The sequence below is a fragment of the Pleurodeles waltl genome, chromosome 1_2 (assembly GCF_031143425.1).
Source record: "Pleurodeles waltl isolate 20211129_DDA chromosome 1_2, aPleWal1.hap1.20221129, whole genome shotgun sequence".
Taxonomy (NCBI): domain Eukaryota; kingdom Metazoa; phylum Chordata; class Amphibia; order Caudata; family Salamandridae; genus Pleurodeles; species Pleurodeles waltl.
Window position 1 is genome coordinate 468,292,964 of NC_090437.1, and position 26,868 is coordinate 468,319,831.

General features: G+C 41.0%; 1 protein-coding gene and 1 pseudogene across 2 annotated transcripts in view; one reads left to right on the plus strand and one right to left on the minus strand.

The window, feature by feature from the left end:
- SVEP1 (sushi, von Willebrand factor type A, EGF and pentraxin domain containing 1) overlaps nucleotides 1–26,868 on the minus strand; it is an 881,565-nt gene that overhangs the window by 114,682 nt on the left and 740,015 nt on the right. For both annotated transcript variants that reach the window (XM_069240886.1, XM_069240895.1), the window contains 3 exons: nucleotides 22,055–24,852; nucleotides 11,349–11,574; nucleotides 2,547–2,702 (listed from right to left, as the gene is read on the minus strand). In XM_069240886.1, coding sequence (XP_069096987.1) covers nucleotides 2,547–2,702; nucleotides 11,349–11,574; nucleotides 22,055–24,852 — 3,180 coding nt within the window. The remainder of the gene's footprint in view (nucleotides 1–2,546; nucleotides 2,703–11,348; nucleotides 11,575–22,054; nucleotides 24,853–26,868) is intronic.
- On the plus strand, nucleotides 13,340–14,424 carry LOC138253025 (mitogen-activated protein kinase 14 pseudogene; annotated as a pseudogene).

Sequence of the window (26,868 nt, forward strand, 5' to 3'; positions counted from 1 at the left end):
ACACAGTAGTTGTTCAAAAGTGGTGCCAGATATAAAGCGTTAACCTGGCAGCTTGACTTTGTGTACATTGGAGAGGGTGAAGGAGGTTTGGCAAGTCCTGGATGTACTATATTACAGTTGCCTGCCCTAGAGCCCATAAAGACCATGACTGCTGTTCGACAACATTCCAAGGAAAGAAATGGAGCATCTTTATGAAGGTTAGGGAGATAGAGCTGCAAGCTCATGATACACAGGTTACCTAGGCTGACATGTTGAGTTCTAGTTTAATACCCAGACTATTTACTATTGATGATGTGGTGGGGACCTGACTAATTAATTAGGCAAAAGATATTGGGCCATTGATGGACCAAGACCTTAGTTTTAACTGTGTTTAAATATAATTAACTCTTGTTCGTCTATTACTTGACTTTTATTAGACAGTAGTATAGATCTTAAGCCGTAATGTATGCATAGGTGTTGAATATCAGACCAAAGTAGCGAATCAGAGAGAAATATAGTTGAACTTATATGTTAAAAAAATTGACAAGGATGAACCCTGTGGGATGCCACATGTGAGAACGGATTTTTTTAGAAGTATATTTTGCAAAAAGGATTTTTTGCAAGTAGTTACGTAGAAAAGAAGCAAACTAGAATCCTACTTTGAGCTGATACTCCTATAGCTGAATGTCCACCTTGTCAGATAGAATAGTTAACAGTATGAAACTCCACAGACAGATCTAATAATATTAGGATATTGATACCGTTAGCATTACCTGCCATTCTGAGATCATCAGGGGCTACTACTATGGCAACGTCATTACCACATCATGGCCTAAACCCCTGTTGAACTTGATTCAGAATGTTGTGGGAGTTTCTTTCCAGATGTGCACAAAGTTGGAACGCTACTTGTTATTCCTAAACTCTACCTACTATTCTGAGTGTAGTTTGATTGGCGTGTAGTTACCAGGGGTATATTCATTAGAGGCTTCACTATTCTCTCTTTGAAATAAGTTGGCAGTAGGCCAGATTTTTTTTTTTTTAACAAAGTAAGAGGACTAGTTAGCACAGGTTCCAGGTGTTTGAAAATCTTAATACGAAGAAGGGTCCAACATAGACCCAGACTTACACTGTTTTGTCCTCTTGCACGTGAGAGGAAGAACAAGTCTCACAGAGTGAGAATAGGGGCAGAAGAGGGAGTAACATATTTCATGGTTTGATGTAAGTTCAGTTGTTATCAAGTATTTAAGTGCCATTTCTTCCTAAAAGAACCCGTTTGGCTGCTCACAGACCTTGAAGAATCAATAGTAGACGGTGCTGTTAATTTGGTTTTGATCTCAGCTACCTCCATCTGATTCTGTTTTTTAAAGTAGTGCAAGTATTTTTGGCACTAGCTCTACAGAAATAAAGCTGTATTTTACATTTGAAATGGAAGTATGAGTTATAGTTCTGATGCCATGCTCAGCGGCTGACACGCTTGGGACAATATGTATACAGGATAGACTTCCTCTAAATGATCCTTTTCTGGGATGCCCGTAGCTGATCGGAAAATTGAGGTTTCTAAAATAAGACTCCATTTCTTAGGTTGTCTCTTCAAGGCAGAACTGTGAGTATTCTTTATAGGAAGGACAAGAGTGAACATAATTAGCGCGTGGTCAGGCAATATTGCTGGACTGATTTTATTTTTCTTAAGAAGCTCTGAAGGTGCAAAGAGAAAATTTAAGGTGTGGCCATGGGATTGTTCATGGATCAGTTGAGCCATGTTATAGTTCGCCAAGTGATCAAAGAAATTCATAAATGGTTTGTTTCATTTAGGTGTAAGATAAAAATGCCTAAAAATATATGGACGCTATTGTTTTTCATAAAATCTGTTGTTGGGTCCTCAAAATTTCACAGTCAAGTTGGTGGTACATTAGCACGAGAGATAGTGATGTGGGAGCTTGTGAGAGGAAGGTGAGATACTGATATTCTCAGCTGTTAACACATAGCGATAGGGTTTTGAACATATAATGACGGCTCCACCGCCACCTACAAGGTGGTCAGCACATGCTAGCTGGCAGCTACGGGTGCTTTTTCCTATGTTTGCTGCATGAGATCATTACTTTATCCAAGTTTCAGTCACACAAAGTATATAGAATTGGAGCTCTGACATGAGATCACAAATTTTAACAGCATGCTTTGGGAGTGAATATGCATTTATTGAGCTTGCATTAAAAAATGAGTGGTTATCTTCTTGTAGGATGGCAGAGGACTGATTAATATCAGGACAGAACAAACTGAGCAAATTTAGTACACTTACCGTTAGTATGTCAGGCAAGTTCAAGGTGTGGAGGAAGTCACTTGAGCATAGATGTTTATATTGGCAACTGTGTTCTGATCTGAGGAGGAGGGGGGCAGTGTTCCTGTTCAAGCCCAGATGGGCTTCCCTTAGTCATTCCCCAAGCTCCCTCAAAAAAAGGCCATACAATGTTTTCATTTGCTCCATAGAACCATTATTATAACTCCACCTGTACACATGCAGAATGATGTGCACTTACACTTTAATGTCCTCGAATCAGAAAGGTACTCACAAGCAGCTCATAGCCAGTGTTGCACTGATATAGAATGGAATCCCTGTAGAGGTATCGTGTGCCAAGCAATATTCCATTTTCTGGGTGTTTTGGTTTTTCACAAGAGACAGGCGTACAAAGGGCATCAGAAATGGGAGGAAGCCAGGTTCCATCAGCCTGTATAATGAAAAAACGAAACCTGAGACTTAGTACTAAAAGAAAAGGCTAATTCTTCAACAAGTAAAGAGCACTGAAAGATTGTAGAGGTAAGCACGACAACTAGTTTTAAGGAGCCATGTAATGTAAGTAACACAAGGAGAAACTAAAAAGGGATATAACAGCAGTGGGAAAATAACGAAATATTTCATAAATCTAAGCAATGACTGCAGTAAAATGTAAAAAGGGAAAAAGGGTCCTTAATTTTAGATAATTTAGGATCAGTTATCAAAACTTGAAAACCAGTAATATTAGTGGAAATTGCATGCACTATAATGCTGCTTTATAATGGTGTTTTCAGAATTTAACGTTTCTAGGTAAGTGAAACCATTACGAAAGACCACCACCTTCTAAGAACCATTAGACATACTAGCATTGTTTTGAGGTATTGCATGTATTTCCATGCTCTAGAATAGATCCACCTTTTCAACGGATATCAAAATGAGCATTGAAATGTAAACCACAACAACATAATATAAAGTCTCCATAATCTGTAAATTAGTGTAACATAGCATGTGTTGCATAGAGGTGTGCCTCTGAAAGCTTAAAATTAGTTTTTTAGCGAGGGCCTGCAGAATGCGATATCACACAGTGTGGAGAAACACAAACAATATTGGTGGAAAACACAAATCAGAGATGGGGATTTGTGGTCCAGTCTTCTGAGAAACATACAATGAAGTCCAGGGCCGTATCCACCCAGAAAATGATTCAGAGTTCAGTACCAGGATTAAAGAAGGCAACACACACTGTGATTTATGGAACCGAAATAGTCCACAGTGCTAGATTACTACCACAAACTGTGCGACAGTGGCATGGTGTCTGCAGTGATGATATCATCATCTTAGCTGATAAATCGGGAACTCTCTTTGAACTATCATCCAGAAACAACACACTGTTAGCCTTGGTATAGAAAATGGAAGTTAGACTGGACAGTACACAAAATTCAGAAGCAAGAGGAGTACTGGAAATACTGAAATCTTTCCGAAACAGATTCAACAATTATGTCTACCACAATGTTAATAAAGCAACAGTGTAGCTTGAGATTAAGTTTACTGTAAGTATATAGATATTAAATGTGCTAAATACTCTATGAGCAATGAGGTATTATACATGGATAGTGACAAGTGAGGAACTCAAGTAATAATTACGGAACGAGAAGCAGTTCAGGGCAAAGAATGCTTCTGGGCAGTAAAAGCTCATGCCTGGCCCTTCTCTTTGGAAACAAAAGTATAGGTTGTGATCCTCACAAGTAGATCATGGTATGAAGAGGCTGAATAGTCTGCAAAACTAAGATTCTGTAAAATGAGAAATAGGTTCTTTACCTGTAGGGATAGGCTTGAACTTGAAACTTGTTTAGATTCACACACTGTGCATTCATTATTCCACTATCTAGTGGCTGGGTCAAGAAACCTTCCTGTTGAACAAGATACTTACCTTCAGTAACACTCTTTTTAGGAGAGAGTCCATCTAACCACAGATTCCTCACCTTTTGAGTATTCCCCAGGTGTCAGAATGAATCCAGTAACATTTTTAGCAGTACCTCTTTGCACCAGTAGGTGGCACAGTGCGAATGCGTGCTGATGCGGTTTTGCTCTGGAAATGATATGCAGAGCTTATATAGGTGCCTCTCCCATGCACTAACGTCAGTTGTTTTTTGAGTTGACCGCAACCCCAAATGCCACGCCCCAGCAGCGAACTGACACTGGGAAGTATGGAGATTTTGTGGGTGGACTCAAACTAAAATGGCCTGTAGGGTCGAGCAGGTGAAATACCCCTCTCAGTGAATCTAGCTGTTTGGACAGTAGTGCCTCGTGAACGTATAGAGTAATGCAAATGTAGGTGCCTTTCAGATGTACAAAGGAAGACTGCATGACAATGCAGTGGTGGCAGATCTTAATGCAGAGCACAATTAAGTGTGAGATGGACCTTTACTGAACAACCTTGCCCTTATTCGCTCCAGTGAACCCACAAAGAGCTGAACTTCCACCCAGTTTTCTCTGGTACACTCAGTGTAAAAGCTCCTTTGGGGTCTAGTGCATGTCATCACTCCTCCTCCTCACTTTGCCAATGTTATGGCGATAAGGAACACTGTTGTCAGGGTGGGAAGCCACAAGGGACAACTGTGAAGCAGTTCAAAGGGAGTGTACATCAAATATGTCAGGTTCCATTGTGGCATGACAAAAAAAGAGGAAAGAAACAGATGTTGTAGGCCTTTCAAAAATGCATCACAACAGGTGATTCAAATAATGAAGACTGGTCCAACAACCATACAGAGGCAGAAAGGACCAAAAGATATTGTTTCACTATGCCCAGAGCAAAGTCTGTTGGACGAGCGACAAAACAAACAACGAACCGTAGATAACTTTTTGCCTCAAGAGGGTCAATCTGGTATGTCACATACCAAATCACAAATTTGTCCCTGCGACAGGCATATACTGGCTTTGCTAAATGATGCCTGGCTGCCACAATGACATCAACTATCTCTGGAAGAAGGCTGAAGTTGCTCAGCTGTCGCTCCTCAATCTCCAAGAATGAAAGTCGAAATTGCTGAGTCCCACATGCAGAACCTTGTCATGTTGCTGCAATAGCAGATCCACCTGGAGGAGCAGTCTAATCAAGGACAGATGCTCATCTCCAGGAGTTGTAGATACCATATTCTTTGTGTCCAAGCTAGTGCCAATAGGAAAAATTGGATTTTGTCTGGTCCTGATCTTTTTGAGCACTCAGGGCAGAAGAGGTATCAGTGGAAAGGTCCATAGGAGTCCCTGGTCCCACTTTAAGAGGAACACATCTTCTAGCAAGAGATGCCTTTGAAACACCAACACACAGAACTACTGATATTGCACGTTTTCAGCGGTGTCGAAGAGCTCAAGGCATGGTTCTCCCCATTGGCAGAAGAGACTTTGTGCCACCTCTGGGTGCAACTGCCACTCCTGACCCACTAGGCGTTAGTGACTGAGTTTGTCCACCCTGGCATTCAAAGATCCAGCCAGGTGGTTTGCCACTACAAAAATTACTAGATGGTCTAGCCATTTCCAGAGGCAGGGTGCTTCCTGGCACAGGGCCCTTGACCCTACCACACCCTGCTTGTTGCAATACCATATAGCAGTGGTGTTGTCCATGAACACCAGCAGCAGCCTCCCTTTGATGGATGGAATGAAGGGTTTCAAAGCCAAGCAGATGGCTCTCAGCTCTAGAAGGCTGCTATGGAGCCGGGACTTCACCAGACATCAGAGGCCTCTGATCTCCACCTCTCCCAGATGGCTGCCCCAACCCAGAAAGGACACATCGGTCGCCACTGTCAGCTGTAAGTGATGTAGAGAGAGGGGTCTGCTGCTGACTGTTTGTAGTCTCCTCTGAAACCTGTACATAGTCCGAGAGGTCCCCTTGATGTTGCCCCGCTGACACTTCAGATCCCACTGCAGAGCCTGCAATGTGCCACCTGGCATATCTGACCAGCAGAATGCAGGAGGCCATCATTCCCAGTAGCCTCAAATCCAACCTCACTGAAATGCAGGACAAAGGCTGAAAGCATCATAGCCTGAATGTCCAGGATTCTCACTTCTGGGGTACCAGAATCGCTCTAATGATGGGGAGCATCTGAGAAGGAGTCAGGCGTGACTTCAGCACTTTGATAGTGAAGCCCAAAGATAACAAGAGGTTTATCATAGTTCAGAGTTGGTTGACGAGTGGTGAGCCTGCCATCACCAGCTAGTCATTGAACTAATGGAAGACTGGGACCTAAGACATCTGAAGGTATGCCGCTACAACTGTCATCATTTTTGTGAATATCCAAGGGCACTTATGATACTTAAGGGGAGCACATAAACAGAAAATGCCCCATCATGAACTGCAGGTAGTGCCAAAGGGCCTACAGGACTGCTATATGGAACTAGGCAACCTGCAGATTCAATGCCACCACCCACTCTCCAGGGTTGAGGACAGGTAAGACCTGGGCCAGGGTAAGCATCTTGAATTCGTCCTTCCAGAGGAAGGTGAATGGAGAGTGAAGGTCTCAAATAGGACTGCATCCTCTGTCATTCTTGAGCACCAGAAAGTAGCAGAATCAACAACCACAACACAGGCACCCTTTCAGTAGCCCCTTTGGACAAAATGGCTTGCCCTTGCTGCCATAAGATGGACAGATGGTTCTCTGTCAGTCGTTCCAGGGATGGCAGAAGGTGAGACAGAGTGGCTATGAAGGGTAAAGCTTATCTCTTGCAGACAATTTGCAGGCTTGTCAACCTAGTAAAAATTGTTTGATCCTGCCTGCAACAAGTGGCTCTGCTCCACTAAGGGCAAGCTAAAGGGCTTTGACCAGGTGTGGCTGCATGGAGAACAGTAGACTGGTTGATGATTGCTGGATCTCGGCCGCTACATTGCTGGGCACCTTGCTGAGGCTGAAGTAGCAGTCAGTATGGGGTACCTCTGCCAAAACAGAAAAATAGAACAGTGGGGTTCATGCAGCTGGTGAGGTGGGACAGATAACCCCAGGAATCATTCTGTAGCCCTGCTCTCTTTAAAGTGCACCAGAGTGTATTCTGATTTGTCCCTAAAAAGATGGGCCACATCAAAGGCCATCTCCATAAGGGACAATTTAACATCGCATGAAAAGTCTGTTTATCGCAGTCAGGAATAGCAAAGAAAAGCAACACTAGTGCCAATTGCTTTCTTGATGGAGTCCTTGGTGTCCAGTCCACATTAGAATATCAATTTTGCAGCCTCATGGCCATCCTGAATGACCTGGGTCAATTTATCCTGAAAGGCCTTCCGGTGCTCCAGGGAGGATTCGAGCACCTGAATTCCAGGGGATGTGGGAATATTGAACCAGCAGATAAATAGCATTAACTCACCGGGAAGCCAAACTTGTAGAAGAGTATATCCTTTTTCCTAAAGTCCCCATTCTCTTGAACCACCTATTTGAGTGAGTAGTAAGGAAAGTGTTAGGGTTCATCTGACTAGTGGAAGCTTGCACAATAAGCTCTCAGAAGAGGGGCGTTAGGACAAAAAGAGAACAGCAGCATCTCACAATTTGGCAGTTTACTTCAGGGTCAGAACAAGGTTTGGTACAGTCTACGATGAGGGTGTCAGTTGGTGCTTCACTGAAAGGCTGCAGGGGCTCAGTGGTGGGAGACTTCAGTTAGGACATTAGAATTGACCTACAGGGTGTGGAGCTGGAGGTAACAAACTTTGGATGCCCGTGGCATGACAGTCGCAAAGCAGGTACTTTCCTCAGTGGCAGGACCAGGAGGGGAGATGAGGCTGGAATCAGCAGAGGTATCAAGGGCACTGGCAATTTGGACGTCATCATACCAGTTTTCCTCATAGTAAGGTTGACCAATTGCATCACCTGCATTGTATTTGTTATCGGAATCAATGAATGCAAAGTGTGGGACCTGCCTTGCTGAGGAGGGATACTAAGTGGGTCTGGATGGAAGGCTGTGCTTCAGCAGAAACTGACTGCAGGCTTGTGGAGTTCATACAGGCATTGACTCGGGGTCATACAACGCAATGGGTACCACGTTCCCAGTGTCAATGGAGTCATCATTGGCATAAACGTCCCAGGAGCCAGCATAGGCCATGAAACCAGAGTCAGTATAGGTGCTGGAGAAGGCTCAGTGATGGGTTCAGAGGGTCCAGCGGTAATGAGGGAGATCCCGGTGGTGGAATCCTACATGGAAGGTTTCGTGGCTCTTTGGGGCCCACAGGCCTGCCACAAGGAGTCAGAAGTGGACAACGGATTCAAACCACAGCATCACTGAACTCTTTACTTTGCTTTAGAAACTTGGGTTGTGCTGAGACAAGTTGTGGGATTGGCTCCGGTGTCAACTATAGTCAGGAGTGAGAATAAGAGGCATGGAAATGCCCTTGCACCTTGGATTTTTAATGTTTTTCTTTGCTTACCCAAATATTTGGAGCTCAATGATGAGTGACCCGGGATTGCCCCTTTTATTCTTGTAGAATGCAAACTTGGATTTTGTTTGAAGGTCGTACGTACCAGTCAAGCATGTTTGGATGGCCGCACTATCTACCTTGCTAACATACCTTCTGATACAGGAAAGTCACTGTTTTTCCACAAAAAATGTTTGTTTTTTCTCAGTGGGTTAGTTTCATGCATGTAGTAAGTAATGGCCCTATTTCCATCAGGTGTGTGCAGAACTTTTTCTGCCTGCACCTTAGGTTATTGCGAAACACAAGTAAATATATAAATAGGTTTACATTGAAATGAGATTCTATCTTCAAAATGAATTGTGGGTTAGCCCTCATAACTACTGTCTGCAGAAAGGGCTCAGGAGATTGCAAAGCCTGTTGTTTACAAATACTTAATTTCAAAGCTATTGCACTTAGTAAGGCTATGATTAGTGTGAGGTATTTAAGATTTGATTTGTGCGTTATTTCAAATAGGTATTCCATGAGTAGTGCTAGAACAAGGTTAAGGCCTCGCATGGATGCTGGTGCAGAGCTAACAGATGCAGCAGGTATCTGATAAATATTGTGTTGCAGTTAGGTTATTTAGTAAATCCTCCTCTGTGCACCAATAGACAAATCTTGTCAAATTCACTGGCTAGCACCTATGCGTGGAAGGTCCCCTGGCCTAACTGGTGAAACCCATACAAGTTTGTTGTAGCTCAGGCGGGGAAAACCTAGATACTGAAAAGCCAGATTGCTAGATTGACACTGGCTTCCTACAGGAGCAGTACATTTCTCCTGCAATGGTAATAGTTTTGACAATGCTTGGATCTTTTTTCCTTGTTATTTCCCATCATAATCATGTGTGTGTCATATTTGTTGAATTCTCTGTGGAGCTACTATTATCAAAGTCAAGCATGATTGCCTGCATTTGTTGACCACTAATTGAATCAGCTGAGTTAGTGGAAAGGCATAGGTGAATATTCCTGACCATTTCATCAACAGCCAATTCCCATGGAGGAGTGGGAACTTAGATGCAATGTTTTAGCAATTTGCATTTGTGGGAGTGGCAAAAAGGTTTATTTCTGGTCTTCTCCAAGTCTGAAAAGTGTATTTACGACCCCTCAATTCCCTTTTTTATGATATTCCTCCTATCTGCTAAGTCTGTATTTTTCTACATTTTCTCTCCTGGCAAAAGTATTTCTACCACCAAAAGCTATAAAATCACTCACACATAGTTGTCTTGTGCTAGCCTTAATAGTCAATATGATTTTGCGCCCTACTTGTTTGTAAAACAATATCAGTAGTGTTTTCAGTCTTTGTCTGCACTACTTTGCCTGTTACTTCCTTGTAAAATGCTTTTAGTGCTAAGAACAAAGGCCCTCATTTAGAGTTTGGAGAACTGGGTACTCAGCCCCAAACATGGGGAAATACCCTGTCCAGTTTGACTCATGGTCCACCTGCTCTATTCAGAGTTGTATATGTGCTTGACTCGTTCCTTCAGTGTCCATCATCCTCCTGTATTTGTATTTTCCCATCTATGCTCCACACCCTGAGTGTGATGCAACAGTTGTGAAGGTCACTGTGGAGTTTGGTGTTTGGAGTCTCTGTCTGTCATGTTGTCCACTTCCCTCTATTCAGTGTGTCTTTAATTTGCTTGTGGCAGCCACCAGATCATCACAATCCCCTGCCACTTGTGACTATAATGCCAATGAGTGGAATACATGATGTGATGATTTCTAATATCTTTTATTACCACTCCCACTGTCAGAGATCCATGGCAATGGTGAATTTGTTTCCTCAATAATAGTACCCTCTTTTGCATAAGAAAGACGTTCACCTTTGCTGAATCTAGTTCGCTCACAGAACAGTCTCATGTTGAGCTGGGTTGGTTGAAGAGTTGCCCTAATATCCAAATAAATTGTAGTGCTTTCTGAGGTATTCCATAAATGTGATTTTTCAGGTATATTATTTGCCTTCACCACTGTGATTGTTATCTATTCCCTGAAGGGAACCAGATAGTTCCAGATCATAACAGTTATGAAGGGCTATCAACCCTCAGTGAACTACAAACCTGAACTTAGATCAGAAAGAATCTCCTCCATTCAAAAGAATGAGAATACATCTACTGAGATGCATTTAGAATATCATTTCAGTTGTAACAAACCTTACATCTAAACTTCCATCCTCATAGGAATTATCATAGGACATGGTCTAATTCAGCTACCTTAATACTCTTTAGCATTCAGAGAAGACATATCAGTAAGATAAATCATTTGACCTTGTTATATATTTCTACTCCACAGCCAATTGCTGAAAAGAAGTATACCATCAATGGAGCATCTCCAGATAATCTTGAAAATAGGCACAGCTCCTGAAAATATTTACAATAAGAAATGCATGGTCATTGTAGTGTCTGTGTTAGCTAGCCCAGCCAGGTTGGGCTACCTGACACTGGCACAACCACCATAACAAGGGAGATTTGTTGTACATTTGAAAAGCTTGGTACGTGTTCGTTTCTGGCACCCTAGCCAATAGAAAACTGTCTGAGTCAACATTTCTTCTCTTTTTTGATACAAACAATTTCGACCTTTAAAGAACGCTTCAAAATACCCCTGTAGGTTGATGGAGAGAGCATACAAAGAATTACCGCTTTGAAACAGCACAACTAACAGAAACAAAGATGGATGTCAATACCTGGCAAACGGGGGTTACTTTTCCAGACAGCACATAGCCTTCCGTGCATGATAGTACAGCTGTTTTATTTACAAAGAAATGAGCCTCAGGGACCAAGACATTTATTGTGTTTGTTGGGGGAGGGCATCTTCTGGGACTGCACACAATATTCTCTGTGGACCACTGGCCATCTTCCTGACAAGTCCGAGAATTAGCTTCAGTGCTCATCACATACCCTTCCAGACAGCTGCAAAACATAAACATAAAAGTCTAAAAGAACATATACCAGGCATTACATTTGAAATGCATAGGAGGAATGTCAACCAGAGAAAGCTGCCTACATTGAAGCACTGTGTTGTACTTTGCATCAATATTAGGACTGCCATTAGGGGCCGATGGATCAATCCAAAATGTGATTATTGCCTTAGTCAGACAGAGCAGAGGTTGGTGGATAATACTTGAATGACAATGCAAAGTATGTAATCCAGAAATCCAAGTACAATAATGCAATAATTCTGGTACACTCTTTGGACCCCATTCACAAAGATTTTGCCATGACTCACTCTTGTAATACTCCTGTTTTACAGGACTGAGCCATGAGTTATCTTGACTTACTCCTGAAATGTATGAGTAAACCAGACATTCTATAAGAATATGTCATACACCAATCTTTGTGAATTAGTCGCTATGTGATATGGCTTGGAGGGTGCATGGAGCTGTAAAACAACTAATGTGTAGATTATTTGCCAGGAATATTCTTCATTCTGATTCCTTCTTCTCATCCCATTACCTGCTAAAATGAGTTAATGGTGCAACCTCAGCTGTAGACACTCTAATACCAAGCCTTTTTCTTTGTTTATTTACCCTCTCAAATAATCTCCCTACAACATAAAACCTATTCCCACAACTTGCATTTCATGTTTTTTATATACCCATAAACAGATTTATGATGGCGGGCTAAACAGTGAGGGAAGAGGGGAACGTAAGTAATAGGAGAAGGAAGGAAGAATCGGAGCAAGGAAGACTACTGTAGGTAATCTGCACATTGCCTCCTCATCTCCTTCCTCTTTCATTGTTTAGTAAAATTAGACTATACCATATTGGTATGTTTTCATCATGATCTGTGAACATCAGAAGAACATACCACACAGAAAAATAGAAGTTCAGCTTACTAAGTCCATTATTTATAGTGAACAATTCTTAAAAATGAAAAGACAGTTGAGCCATATAACCCAAAACAACTGCTTAATGTAACAACCACTTTTAACAAAAACTACTTTACCTAAATTATCATTTTCCTGAACTACATGCAGTCAGTAATGAAAATTGAGAGTGGAAGCTAAAGCCCATGTGGCAACTCTACATATGTTATTCACTGACATACCAACCCACCAAGACCATGAAGATGCTGTTCCTTTAGTTGAGCGTGCCTGAAACAAAGCCTGTAAAATCCTACCAGACTTCTGGTAGGCTAATGAAATCACTGACTTAATTGAGTTACTAAAAGTGGTTCTGGATTACTTACATTTCCTTTTTTGTGGTATCAAAATACAGATAAGCCATCTGTGTGCATATACCCTGTTGATCTGTGAAGAAGTATCTTTACCACCCTTCACACATCAATTGTAAATTTCCAAGTCTTCCCCAGACACCGGATTTGGGATAAGTAATGGTAATACTGCTTCTTTTCTTGAATAGACCCAAAGCATAATTCGAGGATCTAATTGATCTAATTGGTCCTTACAGATCCATAAGTAAATTAAGTGAGAAAAAAAAAGACCTCATTCACTCTATCTCCTTACCGTGGTGAATGTCATGCAAAGAAAACTTTCAGAGTAAGAATCTTTTCTGCCACATTCTCTAATGGCCCATTGTCTTGCAAATAAAATGGGGGAAGATCCCAGAAACAATATAACTCCTTCACAATGGGAAATAAGATACTACCTTGTAGGCAATTAATACCATAGAGAATAAAGGCTCTAATTGGTGACTATTGCAATCTCAAGTTAGGTATGGATAGGTTTTTACCAAAACCCTCCTATAAAAATGTAGGAGCTAACATTCCTTGGTCCACTGCATGCTCAACCGGTCTCTCACCTCCATGCCCCACCTACTCACTGTTGAAGTACCACTCCTTACAGAGGGGACCCGCCCCAGTCAGCAGCAGTTCTTATGCAGCAGGAGGAGCCATCTATCGGCAGCCTCTAGCCATTAATTTGTGCAAAGCAAGGCACAGCCGCTGCTTGAAGATGTCAGCAAAAGTGGTCTTTCACTGGCAGAAGCTGAACAAGACTGTGTGGGAGGTACCCGAATGCTACATCAACCTCACTGCAGTGGGCTTCGGCGCCTACAGCTCCATCTGCTCAGCATGTGATACAAAAACAAGGCAAAAGGTAGCAGTGAAAAAGCTTTTGTGACTGTTTCAATCACTTATTCACACAAGAAGAACTTACAGGGAACTGAGGTTACGCAAGCACATGAAACATGAAAATGCCATAAGATTGCTGGATGTGTTTATGCCTTCAATTTCAAATGAACATTTTAATGAAATTTACCTTGTGTCAATTTTAATGGGTTCTGACTTTCATAATATTGTCAAGTGCTAGAAGCTAACAGATGACCATATACAGTTTCTAATTTACCAGTTGCTTATAGAACTTAAGTATATTCATTCAGCTTACTTATCCACCAAGACTTAAAGTCTAGCAATCTAGCTGTGAATGAAGACTGTGAGGTTAGGAGTTTAGATTTTGGGTTAGCCTAACAAACAGATGATGAAATGATATGCAGCAACAAGGTGGTACCTTTTTCCAGAAAATGATTATTTTGACAAATTGAAGAGAATCATGGAAGTTGTTGGTACACCATGTTCTGAGCTTCTGAAGAAAATCTCCTCTGAGCATGCTAGAAAGTATATTAAATCCTTGCCACATTTGCCTCATCAAGATTTGAAAAAGTATTCTGTTGTGGCAATCCACTTGAGGCGGATCTTCTTGAGAAGATGATTATATTGGACAGCAATAAGCGAATAACCCCACCTGAAGCTCGTGCCCACCCTTACTTTCTATGGTATCATGACCAGGATGGTGAGCTATAGGCTGAAGTTTATGATGAGTCAATAGAGAATAAAAAGCACCATGTAGGAATGGATAGAACTTACCCATGAAGAAGTTGTAAGTTTTAAGCAACTGGATTTTAATATTGAAAACTTAGAGATAAGTCTGTGACTGGAAAGAACAGTGACTCTAATCAGAGTAAACTTTGTGCTGTGTCACACAAGAAAGATGTTTAAAACATAACATTACACTTGCAGAAAGGTTTTATTATCCAAAGATCCTGAAGATGAAGTTGAAGCCGATTATGGACCAGGGCCTATTTGCTTTTGCCTTGTATCGTGATTGTAATCCAAGAATACACTCTAAAATGAGATAACACACTGTTAATGTCTAGCAAAGTGCACTGAGTACTATGTTGATCTGTGTGATATTTGTGCAAGTCGTGCAGGAGTTGTGCTGCCAATATTGAATTTGTATTTTCTTTCCGGTGTTGGCTATGTACTTACAATAGGAGCATGAACGTATGTATAAATAAAAAGTGACGTACAAAGCTGTTTTCAGACATAATCATGATTTTTGTGTTTTATTTATAGCTAGTGCCTTTCAGGAAAATTGGAGCATGGAAGAAAGTTAGAGGTAGTAGTGAAACTTGTGAGAGTATGATCAGTATGCAAGATGTACTTTGAATGATCTTGCGCATCACAAACATGGGATCAATAAACTCTGTTGCCTCCAACAAAAATTATGAAATATTCTCAGAAGCACAGTTGCTACTATCTGGTAAAGGTAGGCCAAGAATGATTATATGATCTTCTTGTGGATTCTCTTATGGATGTCTGAACAGAGACACAAGCAAGGACAAACCTAGTTTCATAAGACCTGACTTTTCAACATCCACACCAACAGATTGAGACAAGGGTAGGTGAACAATGGAAGAAAGGGTTGATGCAGCAGGAAAGAGGTCAGTGGAATTAATCATTACTCCTTTCCTGAGATTAGGCACAGCAGGGTAAACCAGGTTCCTCCTGGCCAGCGGGTTAGCAGAAAGTTCACCTCTGCTCAGCCTCTCCATATCTTTGGTAGGAAACTAAGGGGAACTGGAGTAAAGGAATATGGCTTTGGTCAAGTACATAGAACAGCATATGTGTCTACTCATATGGTATCTATGAATTGCAAGAAAAACTGGGGCAAAAAGGTATTGTGATGATTTACAAAACAGTCCACTTTTGGACTCCCCATCATTGACAAATTGTGACATAAAGGAAGACGAGATGAGAATTCCTGTGAAGTTGGGAACATCTTACTCAATCAGCCTCTAGAATGGTCTATCCTTCAAATGTGAAATGATTAAAATAGATGGTTGTATGCTCAAGAACAGATCTTAGAATCAGAGACTTGGACCTTGTTCTAAACTGATAATTTAGATAGGCCTTCACCACCATATTGCCTGTTTTAATAACTACTGCTGCACCACTTAGGCTGCATGTAACATATCTGATAGCTCACCAGGCTACCTCATATTAATAAGGCTCTAATAAGGTTTTTAATGAATTCCCTTGATGCGTGTACTCACCGTGTCTTCCTGTATTTGAAGCCATTCCTTGGCTGCAGCACTCTTGTTTAAGAGCAACTGGTTTGTATGAAGCAATAATTGGATTCTCCCTGGTTTTGGGAAAAAAACCTTGCCTCCCCAACCACGTCTCTATATAATTCAAGCTATGAATAGGCAGAGGATGAGATTTGGATAGATTGATTAGAAAACCAAATTTTTGAAGAGTGCCCATATCTTGACCAGCTGAAGAGGACATAATAAGAAAAACGTCCATGTAAGGGTGAAACTGAATGGATCTGCCATGAGGAGGGCTATTACAGGATCCTGAATCTTTGTTAACGACTTTTGGTGCTGTGTTGAACCCAAAAGTATGACCTCTGTAACTGAAGATTTCTCACTATGAAACTGAGAAACATCTGATGTGAGCATCTGACAGAATTGTGGAGAATTGCATACTGGAGATCTACTTTTGACAAGAAGTCACCCCTTGAAAGTGATGGAACTAGATGCTAAAGAGGGTTAGTTTTGAAATGTGTTGATTTACTGAAGCTTTGCACTAATTTGAAGCCTATCACTATCCTGTATCCCCCAAAATGTTTAATTACTAATACTTAAATGATTAATACCACCATAGACCCCATCTCTTGCAGAGTAATTGTAATGATAGCCTTTGTTACAACTAAATATGAGCTGTTGTTCTGTAAGGCTTTCTTCTTCAGCTGATCTCTTGACCAAGGGGTTTGAATGAAGTGAGAAATTGGAAGAATTGGAGAAATGTCTACAACACTGCCACTTGAGACAATTTCTGGGACCAACATCTCTGAAATTAAATTGGTCCATTGGTCCCATAATAGGTTCAATCTACTCTCTATTTGCTCTGAATGAACCTATGTCCGGACATAGTCCTGAACAATGTTAAACCCATTACTTATCTGTAATTTTGCATGTCAAAGCTATTCTAGATTAACATGCTTTGCACAATTCTTCCATCCGTTGGTTGGGTCTGGCGGGACTATGCTTAAAAAAAACTTTTACTATGTTAGTGTGCGGAGGTCGACATAGACGGAGACCTTGAATGAAATTGGCAATAATCTCTCAGTTCCCCTTTGCGTGTTAGATTATTTTTGTTTACTCTTATCTTCTCCATAAACCTCTGCGAACGGGGAGGCAGGAGGGATGCATGTGAGTTTCAAGCTGTAAAACCATTGCTACAAGTAAGTAACTGGTTTCTTTTTCAGCATGATATCTTTTATGGATTCACATGCTTAGTTTGCATAGTGGTATTACCTCTCTGAGAGGGGAGTGAGTGGAGGCAAAAAGGTTTTTTAGTAAAGTTTGACCTACCTGCTACCTTATTTTGTGAGTCTAAATCCATGGAATAGTACTTTGGGAAAGTATGTTGAGAGGACCATATGGCTGTTCTGCAAATATCCTACATCAACATGTTGGCCAAAAGCGTCAGTGTACCATTATTTTCTTACCCTTTTTGTCTTATTTAATGAGCCCTTGGCTTGTTGCATAAGGTTTTGTTAGCTAGTGAATAACATAGTTTGAACTATCCATCTAGCAGTAGTATTCTTTGTTACAGGCATTCCTAGGGCCTGTGAGCAGTGACATATAAACATTGACTGGTCTTTCTTATATCTTTGATAGTTTGTATGTATTTCATTACTGATTCCCAACCTGTGGTCTGCAGACCCCAGGGGGTCCGTGACTGCTTAGAAAATTAAATAATAGTAACAGATTAGGTCCCCAGCTTTCAGTAACGACTCAGTGGGGCGTCCCCAGATTCCGATAAAGATTCAATGGGGGTCCCCGGGCTCAAGTTATGATAAAGTGGGTATCCACAGAAGTCAAAAGGTTGGGAACCACTGTATTATACAACTGCTCTGCTGACATCAAGTGTGTGCAAAGCCCTCTCAGTTGCGTTTGATGGTTCCTTGAAAAAAGATAGAGATACAGTTTTAGGTAGGAATTTTGGGTGAGCCCTTATGACTACTTTGCTGATGTGTATAAGGGTTCTTATGCTGTGAGTGCCTGTAATTCACTCACACTCTTTAATGATGGAATACAAGTTTCCTTTATTAATCCAACTAACACCTCCCTCCTGGAGTGGTAGGTACTGTCTTTGTAGAAAAGAGCTTCTTCGATGATTTTTTTTTTAATTAAGGGAGCAGTACAAATCTGCTTCCTGTGCATTCCTCATACCTATGCTACAATTGCTGAAAAATGTACACTTAGGGGCTCATTACAAGGCTGGCGGTCTTCATGATGGTGGTTGGACCACCAAAACGGTGGCGGTCCGACCGCCACTTTACACCCGTGGTGGGCAGACACGTCAGGAGACCACCATCTTCACCAGGAACATTATTTCCTTGTTCACGACGGGTAAGCAGCGGTCAGGGTTGTAACCAGCCAGGATGGCACTGAACTCAACGCTGCCTGGCTGATTACAACTTCACTTTTTGCCAGCCTTTTCATGGCAGGGACCCCCATTTGCAGACAGTGCACATTCCAAGGGTGCTGGAGTGCTAGGAAATTGGCCTCAGCTTCCTTGAAGGAGCCAAGGCCAATATCCTAGCACTTTTCCTGCCAGTCAACCCAGCGAGAATGCATATTGCAATGCTCCCACCGTCAGCCCAGCGGGAGCATTGCAATAAGCTCAGGGGGAACATCACTGCCATGGCGATGGCGTCCTCCATGCAGCTTTGGCGGTCCCGTGGGGGGACTGCCAAAGTCATAACAATGCCCTTAGTGAGGTATATGATAGTTTACATTTTGTGAAGGTGTGTGAGGTACCTAACAATGACAGTGCAGTGATGTAAACTGTCTTCACAGTTGTTGTTTTTGCACCATTTTAGGTGTTTGCTCTGTTGTGTAGCCATTTTAGTTATAGCTCCATGCACATTATTTTAGCAAGACCAGGCCTGCAGCTGTGTACTTTAACCTAGATATATTTCATTCAGCTTCGTTTATTATTTTAACAATAGCCACATTTGCGGTCTTGTTTTATTTCTCTTTATCTTGCTGTTCTTTGCCTAGGCCAGCACTGCGTTCTTAAACAAGACATTTCTTTAACTCTGTGCTTCTCTCAAGGCTGCAGTAAGATAGGTTACCGGTAAACGTGGTAACGCTTTGTCTCTGGTATTCATAGAAACATACAAATCCTTAAGTTGGGACATTTTCTCAGAAAATCAGCTGTTTTATTATAAAATTACTTCCCTGTCATATAAACATTAGAGGGAGATTCCAGCCAGATGACCACGACTGTATGCGGATTGCTGAATGCTTCACTACAGCTGCTTATGCAGACTTCAGGCCTTTGCTCAGGTATGGGGGATGATATCTTCCCAGGGGAACCTGAAGGGCAGAACTAGAGCTTAACATGCTGTGCTCCAATATAGCCTAGGTAGGAATTAGTCTATTGACTCTAGTGACAATATGGTAGCATTATTTCTATGCTTCACTCTCCTTGTCACAATTTTAATCCTGTCATGCTTTATCGTCCTGGTTATTGCAGTACATGTTTTATTGTCTAAGATTCAGTTGCTTCATTAAAACTTTATTGAAACATATACTGCCTCTGCATGTCCTTGTATATGTGAGACTAATGTAACTGTGAGAAACGGAGGAGATCTGAGTGACCACGATTTCCCTGAGGAGTCAATTGTGTAATGCTCTCGGCTGCCCAATCATCCCTGCTCATTTCCCTAGTTTACTGGGAACCCTTGGCAGTGAAATAATGTTGCAACCCTTGTGAGATTTAGTTGACACCGGTAATAGTTGCCCGCTCTTACCAACCAGTCGTCCAGGTAAGGATATACGTGGATAGTGCAGCTTCTTAGTTGCACTGCCACCACTGCACGTTTTATTGTGAATGCTATTGGTGGTGATTTGATGTTGCATGGAAGTACTTTGAACTGGTAATGCTCTCTTATGATCAAAGACCTTCGATTTTGCCTGTGTACATGATTATTGGGAATGTGGAAGTAAGCATCTTTGAAATCCACGGTTTCCAGGTAGTTTCCCTCTTTTAAAAAAGAATGACATCTTGTAATGTTGTCATTTTGAATTTCTGTGTTTTTAACTACCTGTTGAAAAATCTCATGTCTAAAATAGGATGCATGGTAAGTTTTGTTTGGGAACAAGAAAGCAGAGTGAATACACACCTCTGTTTCTTTGACGATACTGGTCCTCCTCTATGGCACCTTTCAGCCACAGTTGTTGTACTAATGCCTGTAGGATCTTTAGTTATTCTGCTTTGTACCCTTCATATTTTGAAGGTTTTTTTGGTGTCTTTTTCATGAAGATATATAGTATCTAAATAATAACTTACACTTGATAGTAACTTCCATGTGTAATGTGCTTCTGTATTTTGACTAACTTTAATACTTTTGTCTATTTTACAAGCTCTGAATTTAAAATTATTCTAAAGGGTAGACAAACACATCTACACTTCCTTGGGAAAGCAGGTAGAGTCAAATTTACAAGTGACTAGTATACATTATTTCTGCCAATATGAAAAGTAGAAAGTCCATCACCACAAATGGCCAACCACTGATACTGCAACACTCTTCCATAGAAAATAATGGCTTTAGGGACTTAAGAAATAATGTTATTTAATATTAAATAAAAAAATAATAATTTAATAATTCTACATTAAATTATATGACTTAAAATGGTTAAAAACAGAAAATAATATAATTTAATGTTAAAACATCTACACATAGTAAAATATTTATTTTTTATTTATAATTTTGTAAATTAAAAAATTGATGGAACATTTTTTCAAAATATAATTGCATTACGTTTACTTAATTCTGCACCTAACTTGTAATAATTATTAATGCATGCTAAATCATTTTTTTAATTTACATGGTTATTTATTTTTTAAGTTTTAGAAAAAATGCTTATTTAATTTCACACATTTAAATTAGCTAAAGATTTGTCAAAATCTGGTTAATAGTGCAATATTATTCTATTTTGGTCTACATTTAAAACAAACATACAGTTTTTACATTGATATTTAACATAAAAATATATTTACTAATTTATTATAAAGCTGAATAAATATTTTTAATTTCCCCTATGCATTACCATAGGGAGATATCCACATCAACTATGGATTCACACTCTGGAAAACAAACTTAGAAATATTGTCATGTTGAATGTTAATGTAAATTAAGTTTATATGTCGATTTTAAATCTAGAAAATAAAAAAATGCTTCAGTGCTATTAACTTGATTTTGAATTTTAATTTTCAATTAGATCATTAATTTAATTATCTTAAGGGAAATAAAAATAATTTTTCAGAAGTTGTATATTTATTTATTTACTATTTTAAATAATGTTATTTAATTTACCATTGTTTGCTATGGGGTTTTATTTTCAATCCCTACCTTCATTGTTTTCTTTTGAAGGGTATTCAGTACTAGTGGTTGACCATCTGCAGTACTAGACTTACTCCAGCTCTGATTTGGAGTATTTTACTACTGTTGTAGGTCTTGTTGTTGTTGTGGCAACTTTAGAAGTGCAGCTTGTGAATACAAATGGGCTTACTGTTTTGTGGGTGGGTGAATGTACTTCCCTAAATCCTTCCCTAAAGCCCTCCTGACTCCTCCATAATCCCCCTCCCAATAATAGGTAACATGTCCCTTTTTTCAGCCGCTCCTTTTAGTCCCTCCCACATTTACTACTAAGTAGCTAACTTACATTTGTGGGTATCTACCCATAGAAAAAATAGGAGAAGCGGAGGGGCAGACTTACGTTTGTAGGTTTGTGAATAGAATTTTGTGTGCATCATTAGTGCTATTGTAGTACTACTTAAGTACTGCAAAATGCAGTTTGTAACTAGGCCCCTGTGTGATACAAAATAAAAAATAATAAATCTTAATTAAAGCTGTTCCTGGAAAAACAAAGTATGTTCCCATCTCTCTGCGATATCCATATCTGCTGCACAAAAAAGGAATGTATTTTGTATTTTAAAGGAACCAGAATTTGTACAACTATATGGGGATACATAAGCACACCAGCTTGAAGACATAGGCTGACAGTGTCCTCCACAAGCCTCACAACCTCATTTTTAGCTATTTCATAAATATTATGGTGCCCTCTCTTACCTGTATTCAACTTTATTTCCATAGATGTGTGAATCTCCAGAAGCCACTGCATTGGGGACAGAAAGTGCTGGTCCACAAGACGTTATTTCGCACCTTGGATATGGCTCACTCCATGTACCCTTCATTGTACAAATCAACTCTGCTGCTCCTTTCATTACATATCCAGTCATGCAGCTGTAGAGTATAGCATTCTCATCTAAGGAGCTGCTACCATTTATAAAAGCATGTGGAATAGAAGGGGGGGAGCCACATGAGACACGACCACAGTGAGGGAAACCAGAACTCCATTTTCCAGCAGACTCACACCTTATTTCAGAAAGTCCTAAGAGTTTAAATCCCTCATGACACTGGAAACGCACAACTTCACCACAATTGAATCCATCTCCAAGAATCTTCCCATTCTGAACTACTGGAGGTGGGCAGTTGCAAGGGAGGCAGGTTGGAGGGGTGCCACTCCAAAAACCATTAGACATGCACTGGCGTAATGCATTACCTTGCAACTCATAACCTGGAAAGCACAGGTATTGGATATATCCCTCAAACGTAAAGGTAGAACCATTCAGAAAGCCATGAGAGATGTCTTCTGGGGGGCCACAGTTGACTGGTTCACAATGTGGGGTTTGTCCATCCCAGTTGCCATCTGCTTGACAAGTACGTTTTTGTGTGCCATGCAATATGTAGCCTGCTTGACAGTGATAATGAATTTCATCACCAAAACCATCACCGGATCCAGCGACTTCTCCATTCAGCATACTCTGTGGAAAGGCACACTTGACAGGTCTACACACTGGAGGGGATGCACTCCAACTTCCGTCTTCAAGGCAGGTTGTATTGTGATTTCCATCTAGACGATAACCTTCATTGCAATGATAATGAACACAGTTAAGGAATGTGTACTCATTCCCGTCTGCTTGGCCAAATTCTACAGTTGGTGGTGGGCCACAGGAAACAGGGACACAGATAGGTTCTTGTCCATCCCACTTCTTGTTGTCCCCGCATATGCGTTTCTCTGAACCATCAAGCTTGAACCCAGCATCACACTTATAGTAAGCCACGCTCCCATAAACATAGCTGTCTACCTGAAAGGAGCCATTCAAGAGTTTATTTGGAGTTCCACATGATATCACAGCACAGTAAGGGGCTGGGCTGCTCCAATGTCTGTCGCTCAAACACAGGGCTGAGTCTGAGCCAACCAGTTCATATCCAGGTTTACACCCATACTGCACTCTGCTGCCAAGTGTATTCTCACTAACAAGTATGAAACCATTTTCTGGACTTGATGGAAGTTTGCACTCTATAGCAACACAAACAGGAGCACTTCCATTCCAAGTGCCCTCCTCTTGGCATATTAACACTGCATTGCCTACTACTTCATACCCAGAGAAACATATGTATAGTATTACTGTTCCGTACAGAAAGTCTGATAGTTCAACACCACCTATTTCCTGCATAGAGCGTTGGGTATTGTTTGAGCTAATTAATCTTGCTGTTGGGGTTGGGGTTGGGCTTTTAGCATGAGGACTTCCTTCTACAGCAGAAACCAGTGACATATCGTTTCCTTCTATTGCAATTTTTGAATACAGTCCAAAATCAATGTGGGGTGGCAGGCCACAGTCTGTTGGTACACACATTGGGGTGGAACTAGACCATCCTGACTCTTCACAGGTCTGCATTGCAAGGCCAGACAGCTGAAATCCAGGCATGCAACTATAGATGATCATGGCACCATAGCTGTAGTCTGCTCCTTCAACAAAACCATTTTCAATAGCTTCTGGAGCATCACAGCTAATTGCTTTGCAAATTGGGGCTTCAAAGTCCCACTTCCCGGTCTCCAAACAAGTCAGTATATTTTGTCCTTCAAGTTGATAGCCTGTTTGGCAAGAGTATGTAATTGTTTGCCCATAAAAGAGGTTTTGGTGTGAAAATATGCCATATTGGATACTTTTAGCTTCAGGGCACTGAACTGGCTGACATGCAGGTCTCCCACCGATCCACTGGCCATTTTCACCACATAGTATAGTTGTGTTTCCAATTAATTCAAAGCCTGGTTTACAGGTATAAAGTGCAGTGCTAAGGAATGTTAAACCCTGCACATCAACAATCCCATTCTGGATTTCTTCTGGATGAGGACACTCAACAGGAATGCATTCAGGCAAAGATGGGCTCCAAAAACCATCTGCATGGCATTCGATTTCTGAAACACCTTTCAGTAAAAACCCATTCATGCAGGAGTACTTAACCTTGCTGCCAAAATTAAGAGATATAATTGTTGGTTCTCCAAATGGAATATATGGTGGTTTCTCACAGAGGACTGGTTCACAAAAAGGAAAAGAGTCATTCCATTGCTGTGATTGTAAACACTTCAGTGCACTGGGTCCATGCAAGCTATACCCTTCTTTACAAAAGAACTGAACAGCACCAACTTCATTCTCCATCTCCTTCAAGACCAGTTGATTTTCTAATAGCGGTGGATCTGGGCACTTTGCTGGAAGGCAAACTGGGGTTTGCTTTTTGAACCACTTTCCAGTTTTCAGACAGTTCCACCCTGTGTCTCCCGTGAGCTCATAACCATCATCACAAAAGAATTCAACCCTTGATCCGACCTCAAATCTTTCCCCTTTGCTATACCCATGTTGGAGTGGGGGAGGCTTTCCACAGCTGAGGAGTACACAGGCTGGTGGAGTTTCACTGAACCACTGGCGATTGGCCTGGCAGACACGCACAGGGCTCCCAGTTAGCCTGTAGCCTGGATTGCAATGATATGTCACTTCATCCTGGAATACCAATCCAGCTTTTATCTGTGAAAAGAAAGAAAATCAGTTTTTGCAGATAGAGAGGTAGGATAAACAGTGTTAACATGCAGTATGCAGTAAAACCTATTTAAACCGCTTATTTCATAATTTCATGGATTAATCATGGTCATAGAAATAAAACACTGTTTGGAGTGTATAGTGACTTAATGGTGATAAAAATCTAGGACGTGACAGATAGGACATACGTCCAAATTGAAGTTAGTCTATTAATTTCAAATGTTCCTGCTACATAGTATTCCCCTTTGCTATTTAATATATGTAAGAGCTATGTGGTGTAGATTCAAACAAAGGGAGGCTGCCCTATCTGTCCTTAATGAAGGTATCTAAATGTGACGTTCGGTGTATTGAAGTTTATATTGTAATTAGAACATGTCCATAACGCCGGACTACTTTTCTTTTCTCTGCAGTGTGCCCATACTCTAGGTGTGGTAGCAACGAGATAGTTTAGCACTCTAGCTTTATAAGGTTTTATTCATTATAAACGCAGCATTGTGGCTAGTAAAATATAAAGCAATGTTTGATAAGTGACGAGTTGGCACCAAGGAGTGTATATACATTTAAGTAAAAATTAAAACATTAAAAAAATACCGTCATGTCAAAGAAGTATTTGAAAACGTGTTACGAAAGTGAAGTCTGCATAGGTAAGGCAGGGTGAGCATATTGCCAAAGCGGTGATGCTTTTACCAGAGAATATTTTGAGTAAATAAAGATCAATGGGTGAATATAAAATGTCACACCCAAGGCATTAGAATTGTGGCATTCACAGTTAGAAGTTTTTGGATGTATGTGCATGAATGAGCCTTATCTACGCAACAGGCACTTTCCAATATACAATCTAACTAAAAGCTAGAGCATTCCCTAAGCATTAGTACTTTTAAAGTCTCACCATGAGATTCTTGATTTTCAGTTGCCACAATGAATAGCAAAGGTTTTGAGGAAAAATGTTGCTAACAGAATTAAAGACCAGTGGCACATTTAGAGTTTGACGGAGCTCTGCCAACAACTCAGTTAACCTGCTCTGGTGAAGCACTATGTTTCTGATGGTAGAACCTTACCTGGCCTTGCCATTGGAAACCTATGACCTGATGGCACATTCACCACTGAGCCACCAGCTCACATCGATGGCTGCCTGCCCTATTTAGGGCAGGACATCCGTCACTAGAGTTCTTTGCCTAGCACCCCATTGTGGGGCGTGGCGGGACTGTGCATTGAAATAGCACAATGGTGCCAACAGTCAGGGAGACAACTCCCTGTACATTGATTTGAATGTTTTTTTAAAGAATAAACTCCCAGTCTTGGAGTTTATTCTTCAAACGCAAAAATCTTTGCTGACTGGGTGCATCACACACGACACCCAATCCCATGGGAACGCCCTCCTTGCATACATTATACCTGGCGCAGGTATAATGTGGTGCAAGGAGTTACAAAGTGGCGCAATGCACGCATTGTGCCACTATGTTAATATGGCGCATGGTGGGGGCTCCTTAACGCCTCCTTCGCGTAAAAAAAATGACACCACTGCAGCACATGGAGGCACAAGGGGCTTGTAAATAAGTCCTTAAGGACCTCATTTACAAGCCCCTTGCACCACCGCTGCATCATTTTTTTGGGCACAGTGGCAGCGCTAGCAGTGCTCAATGCATCAGTTTGTAAAGCCCTGCATCACATTATACCTTTGCCAGGTATAATGTATGTAGGATAGGTGTTTCCACTGAAAAAGCCACAAAGAACTGATGCAGTAAAATTTATAATATTTCACTGCTTCACTCAATTACTTTACTCTATCAAAATTTTACCACCTGGTCTGACGCAGGGCTTGTTCCAATGGGACTCTCTTCGCATTGCTGGAGTTCTGTCGGTTTAACGATGCAACTCCAGCAATGCGTCACTTTAGTGTCATCAGAATTTCTGATGCATCTGTGAAAACTATGTGCCATGGAGCTCTGTACTGGAAATACAGCACACCTGTGGCTTTGTTAGGGGATGTGCAGCAGGTGCAAG